The sequence below is a fragment of the Mirounga leonina genome, unplaced genomic scaffold (assembly GCF_011800145.1).
Source record: "Mirounga leonina isolate KUSES-001 unplaced genomic scaffold, KU_Mleo_1.0 Mir_174, whole genome shotgun sequence".
Taxonomy (NCBI): Eukaryota; Metazoa; Chordata; class Mammalia; order Carnivora; family Phocidae; genus Mirounga; species Mirounga leonina.
In genome coordinates, this window is record NW_023270451.1 from 53,894,074 (window position 1) to 53,913,113 (window position 19,040).

General features: G+C 41.3%; 1 protein-coding gene across 5 annotated transcripts in view; it reads right to left on the reverse strand.

The window, feature by feature from the left end:
- Window positions 1-19,040, reverse strand: part of DOCK4 (dedicator of cytokinesis 4) — a 421,086-nt gene that overhangs the window by 149,310 nt on the left and 252,736 nt on the right. For 4 of the 5 annotated variants that reach the window (XM_035020945.1, XM_035020944.1, XM_035020942.1 and 1 more), the window contains exons 13-16: window positions 16,485-16,610; window positions 7,356-7,480; window positions 6,359-6,521; window positions 618-724 (exon numbers count right to left, since the gene is read on the reverse strand). In XM_035020945.1, coding sequence (XP_034876836.1) covers window positions 618-724; window positions 6,359-6,521; window positions 7,356-7,480; window positions 16,485-16,610 — 521 coding nt within the window. The remainder of the gene's footprint in view (window positions 1-617; window positions 725-6,358; window positions 6,522-7,355; window positions 7,481-16,484; window positions 16,611-19,040) is intronic. The other variant, XM_035020946.1, reaches the window with a different exon arrangement.

The following is a 19,040-nucleotide window of genomic DNA, read 5'->3' on the forward strand; positions in this document are numbered from 1 at the left end:
TATTTTAATTCTGTATTTTACAGTGACTAGTATACTTCATTATTACTAGTATTCCCTGATAACTTCTAAGGAGCTCTGGTTTTGTGAACTTTCTTTTTATTGCCTACTACAGTATACTTCGTTCCCAATGTTTTTACGACGATTCCTGATGCACAAAATAGAAAGTAACAACTGCTGATGTTGTCCGGACAGAGGACCACCATATCTCTGCCTGCTTAGTGAGAGCAGCAAACCAGAAACATGCAATGATGACCCTGCTAAATTTATTCCTGGGGCGGTACCGAAAGCACGTATGTACTGAAAATATTAAAAAACCTATTTGTAAGGTTATTTAATCCTCTCACAGCAATGGAAAGAACTTTAAGGTCAACATAGAGACTTTCCAAACATCTACACCTAAGTTAAGATAAAGATATCAATCATCTTTAAAACACATTTCAGAATGACACAGAACACAGAGACCATCCTTTCAAAAAGACACACTCCTTGCCAACAATCTTCCAAAAGAGTATTTTTTTCAGTCATTTTTTTCTCTTTTCCAGAGTGATAACAAGATAATGAGTTAATAATTCAGCCCTGTTTATCACAGCCCGTCGCCAACATCTGACTGATGTTACCTTATGCACGATGAGCTCATGAGTGCCATCTGGAAGAGTCCTACCATCTTCCTGCATCAGAGGGACGAAGGAGAAACCAAACAGTTTCTTCTCTCCTTTCTCCTTTGCTGTGAGAAAAGAGAGAAAGAATTATTTCCTTTTTAAAATGCCTGCTTACACACTTGTGTTCTGACTCACAGATTGCCAACAAGCCTGATCATCAAGAAATACAACCCACACTCACCAGTTCCCTCTACACAATTGAGAGCAGCTTTGCGATGAGACCTCTATCTATAGGAGCCACCCTCCAACCCATATTCCTGCCCTGTAGCCTGCAAAGGACACTGCCTGATGAATTTTCATCATGGGACTCACTATCTGAAATTACGTTTTTTAAAAAAATTTCTGGATTGCCTGTTTTTTCTCTTCATGTCCTACCCTCCACTCCCAGCCGTAAGCATCACTGAGGGCAGGATTCTACGTTATTTTATTCAAGCTTGGTCCTCAAAGAGTGCCAAGAACATAGCAGGTTCTCACTAAGTATATGTTAAATCCACGAACAAGTGAATGAATGGACGTGAAATTCAAAGTTTTGTTTACGACTCGTGCAAAGGTAGTTTCTAAGCTCTGCCTTGGCCTATAATAGAACTTTCCCTATGTCCACATGTGTGAAGACAGAGAGCCCTGTGGAAGCTACTTCCCTGGGATCTTAGACATGTGGATAAAAAACATGAACTGCTATCTATAGCTTAAGAAGAGCTTATTACAGTAGTATTCTGGAAGCTGGAAATGGGGCAATGAGGTTTTCAGATGCCTAATGAAGAATTACAATGGCTAGAAAGGTCAGAGATCATTGGCAATTATTCACAGAGAAGGAAACTGAGATCGCATGATATCAGGTAATTTGCTCTAGATCTCGAGTACCATTCCAGTTCTTTCCACCAACTTTCCTTTTCTCCAAAAATGGAGAAAGCTTTAAAAGAAACTGGTTGGTTCTACTGGACTGTCTCCTTGTATTGAGATGGGCAGGGAGGAATTCCAGGGTCTGCAGCCTATCCTGGGCTGGATGGTTATTCTTTCCCACACAGGTGTGGAAGTGGAGCATTATACTTGATAGAAGAGTTCAGCTCTGGGATGCAGTAAGGCCTGAGCTAGCAGGAGTTAGATATGGTGACCTTGAAGATCAAACAGGAGACTTTAGCAACACATCATTCCCTCATGATTGCTTCTGGCATTTAACCACAGGAAAGTGGGACACCACATAGAGAACAGTAATTTTGGCTTGCTGGTTTTGGCCCCTAGCATTAGGACATCCCTGAAAATGTGCTTCTAGGAAACGATTTTCTTCTAAAGTCATTAATTTCAACCCCAGAGAGAAACTGGGAAAATATCACTGTTAAGTGAAAATCACAGTGAAGATCTCTAGGATGAGATTTCTACATCAGTGAGAGTGCTGGCTATGGAACTTATGATTTAGGGGAGGAGACTTACTTAGAAATACTTTCCTAAGTTTATGTGACCACATTTTTGGTGTCATTTTTGGTATTTAATTTGGGAGGGTAACAAGATTTCGTGAATGAATAAATTAGCAAAGGTAAGAAACAAAGCAATAGTTTCCCCAAATTTGTCTTTTGTTATAAAAGAAAAATAAATACCAAAGTTTAAAGTACATGGCCTTTTGTCCTGAGCCACTAGATCAGCCAATAAGTTGAATGGACTATGACGCCTTCTTTTACTAATGAAGACCCTACATTTATGGATTCCACCTCCTAACTTTCCAATCCATTCTTTCTAATACCCTAACTCCAACAACTGTGTCCTGGGACCTCCAATTTACTGACCCCCTCTCCATGCCCCTCTGCTCTCACTTCCCATTTCTACGCTTCATCCTCCTAATCACTTCGAACCCTCTCTACCCGCTACCCCTCCATGTTTCTCATTATTGTAATGTTAACATTGTACTGGGCTGATACCCAACTTGCACCTTAGTCTACACCTGCACCATATACTAACCTCACTTTAATGAATGCACATTAACCAGAGATGGGCCCTGAGCTGGGCAAATCTGCCACATTTTTCTAAGCTCACCTTTTCACTTTTCCAGATAGGGATTTCATCCATCCTCTTCCCTTCTCAAGCTGCCAATACCTCAGCATGTCCCTCACTCTCAGCAGATGCACAGAGGGCTCCCACACGCTCTGCCCATTACCCCACCTGCATGGGCCCTCCTGCACTATGCCTGAACTGTCCGCTTAACCCAGAGCACTGGACCCCATGCTTCCCATCCTCAAGGGCACTGCTCCTACACTTGACCCCTCTTTCTTCTACATCATCAGCTTGTCCTCTCTACCAAATCATTTGCACCAAACATGTTTTAGAACTCCATCTTAAAAAAGAAAAAAAACCCTCCCATGACCCACCGTTCCATTAGAGTTACTATCCCATTTCTCTGCTCTCTTGTATTCTTTAGAGCAAAGTTTCTGGAAAGATCTGTCTGTACTTACTGCCTGCCCTTCCTTTCCTCCACCTCACTCCTGGACTCACTCGCGCCAGGCTTCCATCACCACAAATCCACTAAGACCACTTGTTAGGTTCAATGACTTCCATGATGCCAAACTAGGTGATAATCCCTCTGTCTTCCACTTATTTGATTTATCACTGGCACCTGGCAGAGCAGATCAATCCTCTCTTGAAAATCTTTCTTCTATTAACTTCCTGGGTTCTATTCCTGGATTCTCCTTCTACCTCACGGGCTATTCCTTCTTAATTTCCTTAGTGGCTTCTTCTCATTCTCCCATGATCTCAATGTGAAAGTACACCAGAGAGCCGTTCTTGGACATCCCTTTCCTATCTAAACTTACTGTTTAGAAATCGCGTCCAGTGTCATGGCTCTGAAAATCATGGGCATCGGTGATATGCTGGAGCTGGCTGGTAGTGGCTTGCAAGAGTTGACACTGTGCATCTTTTCCCAACTCCAAGTTCAGTGATGGTCATGTTAGTAGCTTGAATTTGGCCATGGTGGGAATATTTACTTGATGGAAATCAGCAAATCCTATAATTCAGGGGTCCCTTCTCCCCCAGCTCAAGTTGTGGTTATTATATATTTACGGCACAGCACTGAACCGTATGTCCTCCTTCTCAAGCTTAAGTCTCCAGCTTGGATTGCTTTCAATTGTCTATTTGACATCTTGAATGTCTAAGAGACTTCTCAGATTTCACACGCAATGTTTGGTTTTTGCTCTCCAGAAGTTTGATTTTTCATGTTGCCCTCTCTCAGGCCAAAATCTTGGGGGTCATCCTTGACTTTTCTCCTTCCTTCATATCTAGTCTATCAATAAATCTGTGAAAAAGAATTGACCTACTACCATTCTAATGCAAACCTTTTTAACCTCTTACTTGGAGGACTGCTAAAGCCTCTTGAATGGTCTTTCTGTTCCCACCTACAACCTATCATACAAAAGCAGCTAGGCTCTTCTTTAAATCTAAATCCTCTAAGGGTGCTCCTTGCTCCAAACAAAGTCTGAAGTCTTCCCCATGACTTACAAGACAATATGGGATATCTGGTTCCCTTGCTACATCTCTGGCCTCATCTCCAAACTCTCTCAGCTGCTCATTCTGGCCTCCTGGATATCCCTCAAAACTGCCAAGCATGTTTCAAGCTTAAGTGTTTTATATTTACTGTTTTCTCTGCCTGTAATAGTCTTTCCCCAGATACCCAAAGGCTCATGCCTTTCTTTCAGCTTGTTGCTGATACATCTCATTAACAGAGAGCTTCTTTGTAAAATAGCAACACAGCACCATCACTTTCCAGCACCTAATCCCAATTTAATCTTCTTTACAGCACTTATCACGGCCTGATATAGTATGTATTTATTTGCTCAGATATTGTCTGTCTTCCCTTTCTAGCACGAAAGCTCTATGAGAGGAGATACTCAGTTGTGTTCACTCCTGTATCTCCAATGCCCAGTAAAGTGCTTGACACATAGTAAGTGTTCAGTAAACATGTGTTTCATGAATAAAAGATACTTCTTGAATAAACATATGTACACAGGGGCGCCTGGGTGGCTCAGTCGGTTAAGCATCTGCCTTTGGCTCACATCATGATCTCAGAGTCCTGGGATTGAGCCCTGTGTCGTCGGGCTCCCTGCTCAGTGGGGAGTCTGCTTCTCCTTCTCCCACTGCACCACCCACCCCCACCACCGCTTATGCTCAGTCTCTCGCTTTCTCGCTCTCAAATAAATAAAATCTTTAAATATATATAATATATATACATATACACAGAGAAATACTTGGGAGCTCATGTGATAAAGTAACTGCTCTGATTATTCAGTTTATGGGATTATGGGGATTTCTTTTCTTCATGCTTGTGCTGTTTCTTCTGAAGTTTAACAACGAAATTCAAAAAACAAACTAACACTGTGAACAATGTTTGAAATACAAGGACAAGAGGACAGAGATCTAATAGGTTTTACTGAAAATAGCCTTTTTTCCATTTTCCAAGTTCTGAGTTAAAATAAATTTCTCCAAATGTTCTTTCTCCCTTTTCTCTCATTTCATCTTTACTTTTCTCTTTTTTGTACCTTAAAGTTCAAAGCTCGTGTGAGCTCGACTGAGAATTCATAACAAAGATTGGGGAAGGAATGCAATAGCACCATTCCAAGTGCTTTATGTTTTGTCACTCTCAGTCTTTTCCATGACACTCCTCTGGGAATTTGGAAGAACGGTAAGACCTTGCTAGTCATCTCCCTACATTCTGAAACATCCACCAAAGCATCATTACTGGAGCTCCCTGAGCCAATTCCAAAACATGCCATCATCCCTGCAACAGACAGTCCTCTCTCTGAATCCTGGGTGAATTACACAGCACTCGGGCGAGGGCACCTCCTGTCTATTGGCAATGCCCCCATTCTTTCCAGACTAGAGAGAAGTCTGCTGTTTCTCCAGTAATGTGATTCCTCTGTGCCTCTTGTTTGTTCCCGAAGCAAGCACTTCTGGTAGTGTCTAAGATACGCGTCAGGGACACAGGGATACCAGAAGATGGGAGTGGGGGCTTGAGAAGGTGGTCAAGAGTGCAAAAGAATTAAAATAGAGATGTCAAGAAGTGACAATTTTAGGGACAGTGATGTTTATATGGGCAAATCCTTTATCATCTCTACATCTTGGGATTTTTTTAGTTCTGTAAAATGAAGCAATTATTTCACATCATCTCTAAGGCCTATTCGACTGACATTACTTGTCATCTGAATATCAAGACGGCATGGTGATGCAGACATATGCAAATCAGATATAAATCTGAGCCAATCAGAGGCTTTCCTAGGGACTTCACAGGCCCAGGAAAGTCCTCGTGGTTTCCCCTGAGCTGTCTGAGAGCTGGGTGAGCTCTTGGCTGGAGAGCAGCAGATGGGTCAGGACTGCCTAAGCCCGCTGAGCCAGACGAGTTTTTAATGCTGTGTCTCCCCTTTCTGTCTAATCTTTCTGGACTACGAAAGTGATAAACTCATTTTTTATGAAAATGATCAATTTAAGGAGAACCCTGTAGACTTCCATATGTATTGTTTCCCTCCTTCTCCTTCCTGTATGTTTCCACAGAGATTATTGGTTCTTTGAGAAGAAGTGAGCCCACTCACCTCTCAGGACCCCACTGACCCTCATTCCTCCCTCTTGAAGGTCTCTGCTTTGTCACCCTTTCTGCCCATACTGTCACCACAGCTCAGCAAGCACCTTACCCCAGCACAACAAAGCCAACCCCAAGAAACACTTACTGGAACAATGCCGAAATTCAAAGCGGATGTGTGCGCCCCTGAATTTATCCACAGGAATAGGAAGTTTGAGCAGTTCGGACCACCTGGGACTGTTGTTATGATAAAGCACAAAGGAGTGGTACTCACTAGCTGGCGGCTCTCCAGAGCCGAAGGAGATAAAATCCTAAACAAAGGAAACATGCAGATTAAAGAAAGCTTCATTTAGAGATTATCTGAAAAACAGCAGAGCAATTGCTTTGTTCTATCTGCCTGCTCTCCAAACGGCACTTCATGGAGAACGGCCTCCCCTGTCCTTCGCAGTGCTGTTTTGCACCTGCTTCTGCCAGTGACCGCGTCTGTTTAATGCCCACGCACATCTCCCAGGGCCTCCTGTGCCGAGGGAGGACCTTGGGGACAAGCACGAGATGGGCAACTGCATGCCCAATTTGGAGTTCACCTACGCGGCGAAGTCCTCAGCCTGCCCCTGTCACAAGCCTGTTCTGTGCCTCCCTGGGAAATGCAGGAAGCTGTGAGGCTCGCACGAACAACTTCTCGCATAAAGGAACCTGAAAGGAACCTGCTATTACCGTCCCAATCAGTAATAGCCCACTCCGCATGCCCTATTTTGATCAAAATGAAAATACATGGGACTAAATGTGGCAGTTTTTATTTTATTTTTTTTTAACCAGTCGCCAAAGTGTTCACCTCCAAAACTACGACAGATGAAAGTGGGAGAATGGAATGACAATAAAAATGCTACATTTAAGGAAGAGCTGCCAGGAGGAAATTCCTGCCACAATTCATGAGACAAGCCAACTGTATAACCTTCTTGTTTCTCTACTTTCTTTTCTGGAAGGTATATCAATGATTAAAAAAAGGAAAGAAAACTATACAGGGGTGGAGGAGAAAAATAAGATCGAAAAGACTGCAAGTACAGAAATTAACTGATCACATTAAAGGTGAACCCAAAATGATGACACGGGATCATTTTACCAGAAAGTACCCAGTATTCACATACCTTTAAGATCTGGCCACTATTCTCCACAATGAACATGGTCACTTCCACGTTTCTGGCCACGCTCTTCCCTCCTTTCTCAAATTCGCCCCTTTCTATAGTGATGTATAAATCATTTCTCATTTCACCTAGTAGGAAAATTAAAACCATGTTTATATATGTGTGTGTGTGTATAAAACTAGGAAGTGTAATACAGTACACTACCAAGAAAAACCTTAGTTCATAAAATGTACTATTATAGCATACATATAAAAGTAAAAATACTCTATTTACACTTTTATATAAGGGTTCCCACCCTCAACTGCCAATATCCAAGAGAAGTGAAGACCAGCCTCTGCTGGTCTGAATTTGCAATACTGAAAATGTGCAGTTAGGAGGTGAATACGGGGATTGAGTAGGAAGGTGTTGTCACGTTTCACCATTTTTCAGTATTTCCCTCATCTCATTTATGAGGTGTGATTACAAAATGACAGCCTAGCAGGGTGGCTCAAAGAAGCCAGTCTTAATACTCTATAAACACAACACTTAGAGTAGAAGAAATACCCAAATGGAATAAAATGACAGGACTGCAAAGAGTAGAGTTACAATTTAAATCTTTTTCCAAAATTCATGGACAAAATGATCTCACTGCTGGAAGAATCCAGGTTAGTGCTTTATGAACACAGATGTAGAATAATTCAGTTATGCAGACAAGCTTGGCTGCAAATTCCTTACCATCAAGCTATAAAACAAGATTCAAACTGACATACTCTATGAACACATATGCCATTTATTTTTTTCTCCATTGGTGATTTATAAAACTTACTGCCCCAAGAAAAAAGAGGAATTTGATGCCAATGAGCAAACTTAGGCAAACAGGCTGAAAGCATGCTTTTACCTCTCCTATAAGAATTAAGGGTAAGTGGTGAGTGAATAGGGAAGTGAGAAAGAAGTAAACAAACTGTTACCAGAAAGTTTTTGAAGATAAATACTGGTAACGTTGGCAGAGTTGAATTCACTTTTACTTAACAGAGCTTTCAAACATTAGAAGAATCACCATCAGTACTCTTTTTTTTTCTCTAATAAAAAAACCTCTCCACAAAAAAAGCGCAGATCACTAGAAGGAACAATAACCATACAAATAAGACCACAACTGGGAGATTTAGAAAACTTCCTGACCAAAGTGTGTGCAAGAAAGTACCCCAGGTTTCAAAACCATGGGGGAATACCAGTGTGACTGGTCACCTTCCTCCACGAAGACCAACTTTTGATGATGGCATCATTTACGAATGACCTGAGCTGACCAGGAAACAGATGGGCCATAAAAGAGAGAAAATGAGTAAGTTCCAAAAAGGATGAAATTGAAACCACCCTTTACAAAGAGTATATAAAAAAAATACATTGGAATTAACAGATACAGTGGTCTCTGGTGTACGCATTTCTAATGCTCTCATCCAAATCGATTTGGAGAGGCAACGATCTTGGAGTTCTGGGAGAAAACCAATGTATTTCATCATATTTAAAATTAGATCTGTATGCTTTATAAGTGTTTTGTTTGAATCATCTCTTTTGCTTTAAATTTATAGAGAATGGCCCAGTAAATTTTTGATTTTGTTACTATATGTATTCATTACTATACACATACACATCTTTAATATAAGTGCATTTTAACAATTTAACAATCCCATTACAGAATGAATAGTACATTCACAGACTCTGTCCTCTGAAACAACCAATTTCAACCAAATCAAAATAGGTCTGGTATTGCTAATGGTCCGCACACGTGCTATTTCAACAATATGTCTGGGAGGAAATTCTTGACAATAGTTTCCCCACTAACAGATTTGGCAGATAAAAAAGCAACACTCAAATCAAGGTAGTTGAGAGCAAAAGAGGTCTGTTAACAATAGTAAAATTCCTTTGCTTCTTGGAGTAGATGACACATAATGAGTAGTTCTGCTTACAAATAGACCACAACATACACTGATTAATGGGAAGTGTAGCTACAGGGGTTTCTATCTTAGGAAGTTCTCATAATGAGTCATTAGCTAGTCCAAACCACATGGGGATTAATTGTCCTGCAGAATGAGGAGTGTTTCTTGGGGAGGGGCTTTCCACTCTCATCTGCCGGAAGGAATGGCAACTCTGACTTTAGCAAAGGCAAGAGGGGATGAGGGAGGCTTGCAAGCTGACCAGTTTTGCCCAGGCTGTAGGCCAGGCCTGAAGGAGGAAGAGGGGCAGTGGGGAGAAATGTGCTGGGAAATTCTGTCTCCATGTGGTCATGCCACAAATATATTTTGAGCACCCACTATGTGCCAGATACTATTCTAGGCCAGGTAGACCATGTAGACCCCGCTGTGAACAAAGCAAAGCAAAAATCCTTTTCCCACAGAGCTGAGATTCTAGGAACGGGGAGGTCTTTAATAAAAAAGTCAAATATATAGCATGTTGAATAATAATAGGAAGTGCTGGGATAAAAGTAAGACTGAGAACGGGCAGAGAGATTGCCGGATGGGGGCCGAGGGGGTGTTATATGAGAAAAGACCTCACGGAGGAGATGAGAGATCTGAGGAAGGTAGAATATATTTTGATCAAGGAGCAAGGCTGAAAATGGCATTAGCTTCCCGAATCAATCCACAAAGCCTGTTTCGCCCACACCATAGCTGGACTCTCCTATCTCTTCTGAATTCAGAAGAGATTGTGAGTTCAAATAAGCCTAAAGGATATAGAGTTACAGCACGACTGGAATAAAAGATCTGGATTCAAGTCTCTCTCTCTCTCTACTGTCTGCACTGTGTGATAAGAGTCTAGACAGGGTAATATAAACCTCCAGGCCTCACGTTTCTGTGTTATTAAAATGGAGGTGGGGTAAAGACAGAGGCAGGGGTAAGAGAGATGGTAGGAGGGACAAGACTACTTTGTCATGTTACACTGTGTCTGTGACTTAGAGAAGAACTTCTGAAATATACATATTCATAATAAGAGTCCCTTATGCACACGCTTTCCTTTTCTGGTCTTTAACGGACACTATCCCTGCAACCCCTTTCTCTCTTGCAAACCTTTTAGACTCAAGTAAGATTTCTCTGAAAAGAGAATACACGACAAGGAGAACATTTCTCCTGGGTGATATTCTACATATGTCTCCCTAGGAATTTTGCAGCTTGCTATGTTCCAATACCACAAGGTATCGCATCTTGCCAAAATATGCAGCAGGATAAAGTTGAAATATGTGCTAATTAAAATCAATACACTTGAGGTCAGCTCTGGAGAAAACTAATAAGCCCAAATGGTGTTAAGAAAGCATCTTGGGTAATTAAGAGAGAAACCATAAAGTGGGTATGAAATGGAGTCATAGCGCTAGTGTGAAAAGCTATTTTCCTGACAAGGTTTATTAACACCTTGCACCTCTCAGATTTAATACTCTGTAAATTTGATGTGCGTAACACTTTCTTCTCTTCAGCAGGCCCACTGGCTTTGCACATGTGAAGGCTTCTGAAAATATCACTGTAGACAGAAAAAAACGTAAGTCACAACAATGGGAACAAATTCAAAAGAGTTCAGCGACTGCAGTCAAATGGGGTCAATTTATGGCTTGACCTCAGTAGCCAAGAGGTTTCCATCAGTAGCTGAAAACCGTGATCTTTGATTCTGTGCTATGAACTCCTTGGATAAAGCCATAGAGAGCAAGCTCAGCACATCAAGCAAACCACTGCACTCAGCCATGGGCTAATCAAGTGTCTTAATCTGTGCTGGGTATTTGTTAATATTTATGGAATTGGAAAAAAAAAGAGTTTCTGTCCCTTAGTCAAAAACAAATCAACATATGTCTAAGACTAAGAACTTAAATTATGCTAATGATGATGACAGTAGTAGCAGATAGATGGTAGTTAGGGACTTTGCCTGGCACTATAAAGACAACAGCTCATTAAATTCTCACGTCAAAGTTTGAAGAAGGCCCTAGTATTTTCACTTTATTGATAATAAAACAGATTTGTAGAGATTAAGAAATGTGTCCAACATATTATCAGCTTATATTAAAATAAAATCACATTTTTTTAGTATGAAAAAATGTAATTCAACAGGGTGAGAATGGCCATCAAATAAGCTAGTGCAATTCGGCTTTCTTCACATCAGTGCCTTGAGCAAGGAAGGTATGAGTCCTTCTCTCTTCTGCACTGGTTGGCCCAGGCTTGAAGTACCGATTTTAGTTCTAGAGACCATCTTTACTGGACCAGGACACACATGAGCAGTATCATCCAGATCATAAATAATACGGGGAAAGGACTCAGAACTCATCAGAGGAGGAATGAGAGTGGCAAGAGAGTTAACTGAATTTAAAAACGCTGAGCTTTCAAGCAGAAAAGCTCAACCCAATGGATAGAAGGTGGAGAGAAACTTGGCAGAGGTCATTCTGAGATGTGATGTGTTCTTGGTCATTACCAATATTCAAGTAGGTGCCAGAAAACCATCACCAGGAGCCTGAGGAAGAAATTCATGCACTGGCCAGAGAGGCTGGGCTGCATGGCCCTTCATGTGCGCGGCAGGCAGAAGAAGGACACCCCCTGTACTCCCAAAAGATGTCCAGGTCCGAATCCTGGGAACCTGTGAACATGTTACCTTACACAGCAAAAGGGACTTTGTGGCTATGATTAATTAAGTAAGGATCTTGAGATGGGGAGATTTTCTTGGATTATCAGGATCGGTTCAATATAATTACAAGGCGGGAGAGGGAGGCAGGAGGGCCAGAATCAGAGAAAAGGATGTGATGAGGAAAGCAGACATTGGAATGATGTGGGGCCGTGAGCCAATGAGTGCGGGCAGTCTCTAGAAGCTGGATAAGGCAAGGAACTGAATTTTCTCTTAGAGTCATCAGAAAAAATGCAGCCCCGTTGATAGGGCTTGCTTTTAGCCCAGTAAGACCTGTATACGTTTTTGATCTCCAGAACTGGAAGATAGTATTTTTGTGGTGTTTTCAGCCATCCCATCTGTAGTGATCTGTAACAGCAGCTTTAAGAAGCTAATACAATATGCCATCCATACCCAAGATTCTATCACTTCATGATACGTTCATGAGTGGGGGGAGGGACAGGGACAGACCACAGGTAACTGGAAATCAAAGCAGACCACAGAAAGGAAACATTTATGGGTGGGCTGAAACTGAACTTTGGAGTTCTCACATAGAGTGCACTTCTGTGAAATGTTTTCTCTGCTTTTTTTTCTGTTATTCTCATTTTTGTTTTGCTTTATTTTAGGAGAGTATTATGAGATATTGAACTTTTTGGGGGCATAGCTTTTTAATTTTTGCTTATGCTTCTTAAGCAAACAATGGCAAACGCTACAATGGCACCCATGATAGGCCGGCCAGAACAGTGTTGTGTCAAGACAGGAGTAGGGATGGGCATTGGCTCTCTGATGTCCATCACACTCCAGGATGAGGCATAGACTTCTGGGGAAAGTCCTACACCCTTGAGTAATGGGGCCTGTAACTTCAACATTTTGGAGGCACGAGCCCCTCCCCCATTCTGATTTTGGGCTGAAATCCCACCTCATCATAACATGGAAGATCTTTAGCCTCCACCTCTCTCGGATCACTGCGGTATTCATTGGTTGAAAGACCATGACCCCCTCCCCTAGCATGACCGTGGGGTTCAGGTCTCAGCCAAGTGGTTGCACGTATATGACGTGGAGGCCCAGTGACTTGGACTTGAGGGGTGGTGAGATTTGATTTAGGATGTATTTTTAAGGAAGATCAAATCATATCATACTGGCTCCCACCTGCTTTCACCCACAGGCGGCTTATCTCAGGCAATTCCATCTGCTGATATGCATGTCTCTGTCAGTGACTGATAAAGAATAATAATATACTTAAAAGAAAAAAACTGCATATCTTCTTAAACATGAGACAAACATATGTACATTTCTCTTACCCTAGCCTGTAAATCATTATCTAGTCAACTTTGACCACAGAGAAATTTGACTTATGTGAACCATCACCTAACAACCAAAGAAAAAAGAGGCTTGCTCTGAATGACGCTTGAAGAATAAACTTAAGTAAATCTTGAGAACACTGTCAAAGCTACTTCCACGGGCAGCCACTTGAAACATGGACTCTGCTGACTGTTTTCAGCGTGAGCCTCTAGACTCCAAATCTCAACCCCTCCCTCCTCCAACACTCCACAACTTTTACTTCATTCCTTTCAGGGTTAGGAGCTTCACAGGCCTCCTAGGAAAGACTGACTGAATGTACCGGAAGGAATTAATTAGGGGTTTCCTAAGAAAGAATGACAGTTTGACCAGTTGATACATGGGAACAAGCCTCCAAGGGAACAGGGGACAAATGGAGAAGATAAAGTAGGGAGGCAATGATTAAAGCAAAGAGCATTTTGCCTAGAAAGAACCCTAAAGTCAGAATAAGAATGGACCTTCAAAGTGGGAGAGGGCTCAGCCTGACCTCCCATGACATTCCGGACATATCAGCCAGCTTTGCTCCAAAATGTCTGGTGGATGGAAACTTCGTGCTTCCCGATATTTAGTACGGTCTGTTAAGACATTTAGAGGCAGGCTGTCCAATACCGTAACCACATGTGGCAAGGGAGTACCTGAAATGGGACTTGGCTGAAAAGAGACGTGCTGTAAATGGACAACACTCCCCATCCTTCAAGGATGGAGGTGAAAAAAGAGCGTGTACAATAACTCATTAAGAATTTTTTACATGAATTATCTACTGAAATGATACCATTTTGGATGTAGTGGGTTAAATAAAATACATTATTAAAATTAATCTCAACTCTTTCTTCTCACTCTTTTGAAAGTGGCCACTAGAAAAGTTAAAATTACATTTGTGGCTCTCATTACATTTCTACCGGAGAGTATGGATTGAAATATTTTTGTTGCCCTCCCCGTCATGGGTTCAGAGAGCAGACGATGGAACTTTCGGCAGAGTTATGTGGTTTGTAGGTAGCAGTGATGGAGCTTCACACAAAGTGACTTATCCTCTTTGAAAATTAGGCACTCTAAGAAACAAAGTGCTGGATGACTGACCCTTAACAACAGGGAAGGGTCATGGTAGCTGGAAAGCATGTGGCCAGATCACCTCCTCACACTAGGTGACATCTCAGACACGTGCCCCTACAGCTGCCAGACCAAGGGGAGAGTTTCTGTTTCTGTGTTTTTCCCATTCCAAAAAGAGTCTGGCACAGATTACATGCTATGATGCTCAACAGGAGTTTTGTGTGTGGTCCTGTCAGTGTCAAGACCACCGATAACTCCTTCTACAGGGACGTGGCAGCTGTGTTGATGAACCTGTCCCCTTGGTCCAAGCACGACCCTCACCTGTCCCGACCCCTATCAGAACACAAATCAACTCTGAAGGATGAGTCTAGAAAGTGAAAAGAAAATAAAAAACCATGCCAGCAGACGGTCAGGGCAACACTGGCCTCAGAAATGTTGTGCCCATACATTTTCTCATTGAAGAATTCCGCTCAAGTTTTCATTAGAGCCACCAGTGAGAATTAACTGACAAGTCAACATTCTGAAAATAAAGGGAAACAGAACAATGAAAGTATGTTTGCCAACGGAAAAAAATTCCACTGAGTTTTAAAGTTGCTTTCAGCTGTTTATGTAAATACACATGTCTTTCCCTTCTTCCTCTAATTTGGAAGATTAAGAAGCCACACAAGAAAAAGGAGAAGAGAAAAAGAAGCAAGAGCTTTAAAATAATCTCTTGGCATCCCCGGCACTGCGGACTTGTGTCCGGGAGGACTGATTTCCTGGGCAGGGCGAACCTCGCCACTATAATGTGGTGCAGCGGGGTGGGGAGGGGGGGGATGACAGATGCAAGCCTTCTTCCACACAAAGTTCATTTCCATCATTAAAGCCAGACAGAAGTGGCATGAGAACAGCACATCCCAGACAATTATTCAGCTGGTGAAGTGTCATGTGGCTTTATGTTTTTCCACTTCTCAATGATACTGCCCTGAGACCAAGCTGAGGAATTCTTCCAGCAGCTGTCTGCATTCTGTTTGGAAATATGTTTTTTATATTAGATTTGCCCATCAGTTTGCTTCCCAGTGGCATGAAATTTTTTCTTTTTTTGTTACAAAGGAAATACCAGTTATTTATAGCAACTGAAGGAAATAATGAAGGGGTGCGAGAGTCGCTGAGTAACAGGCCACCAAGTAAACAGTTCTATAAACAGTCATTTTCAACAACAGTAGCATTAGATGCTCAGGCAGAGCGGGCACCCAAGTCAGGTCAGGTCATCTCAGGAAATTTCTAGGCTCTCCCTGAGCCCTCCCTGCACAAACAGATTTGCATAAAAAGATCCCGAGATGCTGCAACAGGGCAATGCTGGTCACTTTCTGCATCCCATTAGGTCTTTATCCGCAGCGGTCTTACCATCCCTCCCACACCTGTGCGGGGAGCCTTGTCAGATGCAACTTCCCGCGCTTGCTTTCACACACGGGATTTAAACAGAGATTTACATGATCTCGTTTCTAAAAATACTGTTCACAATTTCAGAGTATTTCAGTTGGTCTACTTTTCTCTTGGTTGTAGAGGGAGGGATGTGGGGCACTGAGAAATGCTACTACCTGGCATTTACTTGAACAGTGTGATTCTCATGAACTGCCACCTTCCCCACTTAGAAACAGTCACTTTTTTTGAGTCCTTTTAGGTTGCGAAAAGAGATGTGAATAGATCTCAAACAGAACTAGGAAGGGTGTAGAAATACATATGGTATTTGCATATGGCTGCTTATTTACATATACATATCTTGGATAGAAAAATCCTCCAAGAAGGGTGAACTGCTGCTCAATAATTATTCTTATCAAAACCTGTAAGGATTTCCCCTAAGTGACTTCACCAACATTTTCCATCAAAGGGTAAAATATTTTCTGGATCCTACCCCAGTTTCCCTTCTTATCATGGTCATAAAGAAAGCAGCATGGCCCTCCAAGTTACCCACCTATTATAATCAAAATGTAAAGATATTTTTAAGACACTTTTGCTTATTTATTATCATATACTCATTTCCTTCTTTAGCATGGTCCATTTGAACTCTTCAAACCTGACAATTTGGAAAATTTCTCAAGTGTCAAAAATAGACATAATACCCATATGTCATCAACCTTTGGTTCATCCCAAGTCACTTACCAGGCATAATAATATTAGAAAAACCCAACTTCCTCGTTATAGACACTCCGTGAGAAAATACTGATGAGTATTCTCTTCTGATTTGTTCAATATCTCCATGTAATAGCTGTAGGGAAACTGCTAAACCTAAAATAAATGAGAGATACCAGAGTAAAAAATAGAAGGACAGAAATAGCATGAATGGAAATCTGAACTTGCTTCAACAAGCCCACAACTATAATAGCATTGTTTTAAATGAAAGGTTACTATGCAGACAAAAATCCAAACAATCTATAGGAATAGTTTCTAGAAAACATTTTTCCAACTTGACTGAGTGTTCCCGTGTTTAAGGAGGTTCATAGCAAGTGAACAAAACTTGAGCAGAACACTAAAAAGAGGAAGTCTGGTTTCTAGCCCCTACACCCTCTTCTCCAGCCCCTCCCCCGCCAGACGGAGATGTCCCTGCACAGACATTCATGCCAGCAACGGTCGATGGCTACCTGGCCCTAGAGTTCCTTGAACTCTATTAGACCTATGAATACTTACTAAACACCATAAAGGTAGACAGAAATATAAAGTCATATAATAATTCAAGGATTTTAGGGATATTCTTAGACATTTTCTTAAGACTTATGCAAAAGGGGCACCTGGCTGGGTTAAGTGTCCATTCTTGGTTTTGGCTCAGGTCGTGATCTCAGGGTTGTGGCATTGAGCCCTGCGTAGGGCTCCATGCTCGGCTTGGGATTTTCTCGCTCTCTCTCTCTCTCTCTCTGCCCTTCCTCCTGCTCATGCACGCCCTCTCTTGTCTCTCAGATAAATAAATAAATAAATCAAAACTTAAGTAACAAAGGTGATTATAACAAAACCAAGATTCTATTAATATTATGTGCATTAGAAACTCCTAATGGCATTATTTTCTACTGAGAAGAATTTAGCAGGATACAGGCCATTTTGACAAATAGGAGGGTATTTAGTAAAATTATCTTTTTTTTAACCCCAATTATAGTGACATTACTAGAGTGTACATTTTTCCTATCTTTCCCCCCCAAATCTCAGGCAAGAACTACAGAAAGGAAATTAATGCCACTTGTGACTATGCTTGTATATTTCTGAGATGCTACTTCTCTTTCTGCTTTTTAATTCCCTCTTGTTTTTCTTCTATTATTTAAACAAGAAAGAACAACAACAACAAAAAGGAACGGAAAAAAGTCCATTACTTACATTAGCGATAGAAAATGAAGCCGATCAAAGCGGACTTATTTTTAAAACTTCCAGTCATCATTAAACTGAACTCAATTTTTTTTCTTATTTATTTTATTTATTTTTAATTTAAATTTTAGGTGGTTAACATACAGTGCAATATTGGTTTCTGGAGTAGAATTCAGGGGTTCATCACTTACATATAACACCCAGGGCTCATCACAACAACTGCCCTCCTTAATCCCCATCACTCATCTAGCCCATCCCCCCCCCCCCCCCCCCCCCCCCCCCCCCTCCATCAACCTTCAGTTTGTTCTCTATCATTAAGAGTCTTTTCTGGCTTGTTTCCCTCTCTCCTTTTTTTCTTTTTCCCCTTCCCATATGTTCATCTGTTTTCTTTCTTAAACTCCACACATGAGCAAGATCATGGTATTTGTCTTTCTCTGACTTATTTCACTCAGCATAATACGCTCTAGCTCCATCCATGTCATTGCAAATGGCAAGATTTCATTCTCTTTGATGGCTGAGGAATATTCATTGTGTATCAATATACAACATTCTTTACCCATTTATCAGTCAATGGACATTTGGGGTCTTTCCATAGTTTGGGTATTATTGATAATGCTGCTATAAACATCGGGTGCATGCATTCCTTCGAATCTGTATTTCTGTACCCTTTGAGTAAATACCTAGTATGAACTCAATTTTAAAATGTATTTGGATGGTGGACTCAAGAGGATGATAAATCTTTGCTCCAAAGATTCTCAATCTATATCATTACTTACCATATGCAAGTTATCATTCCCCATTCATAATTTATTGTACTACAATGCTATCTCAAACATGAACCATAAGAATGACAACAATCATGCTTGAATAAAAAAGAAATGCAAAGATTATTTAGCACACATCTACATAAGGATCTTCCTTTCATTCTCCCTCAACAGTATGAACAAACAACAACAAAAACAGTGTCTTGTTTGTTTGCTTGGTTTTCAATGAAGTGGTTAAAACATCAGGAAAATTTGTTTGGAAAAAAAAAAAGAAGCAATAGGCTCAGAGAGAAGGTGGAGCCTTTCCTGGGGCTCAAATCTGACCTAGATGGGGCATACCCAAAGGTCAAAGACTAAAGAAGTGAAGGACAGGAAAGGACTGCATCATTATGTCCTCATACTTTTTGGTGTGTGGGTCCAAGAGAATTTAGGTTAGGTTAAATCTGGCAAGTACTCAGGAACTTTAATTAAATGTTCATTCCATTTTTACCTACCTATCCTTCATCCCCCTCCCTGCCGCCACTCCATTTGAGTTGGGTGACTGAAGGCAACAGAATGGAGGTGCATCTGTCCCCCGATACCCACAAGGAATGACAGAGGGGAG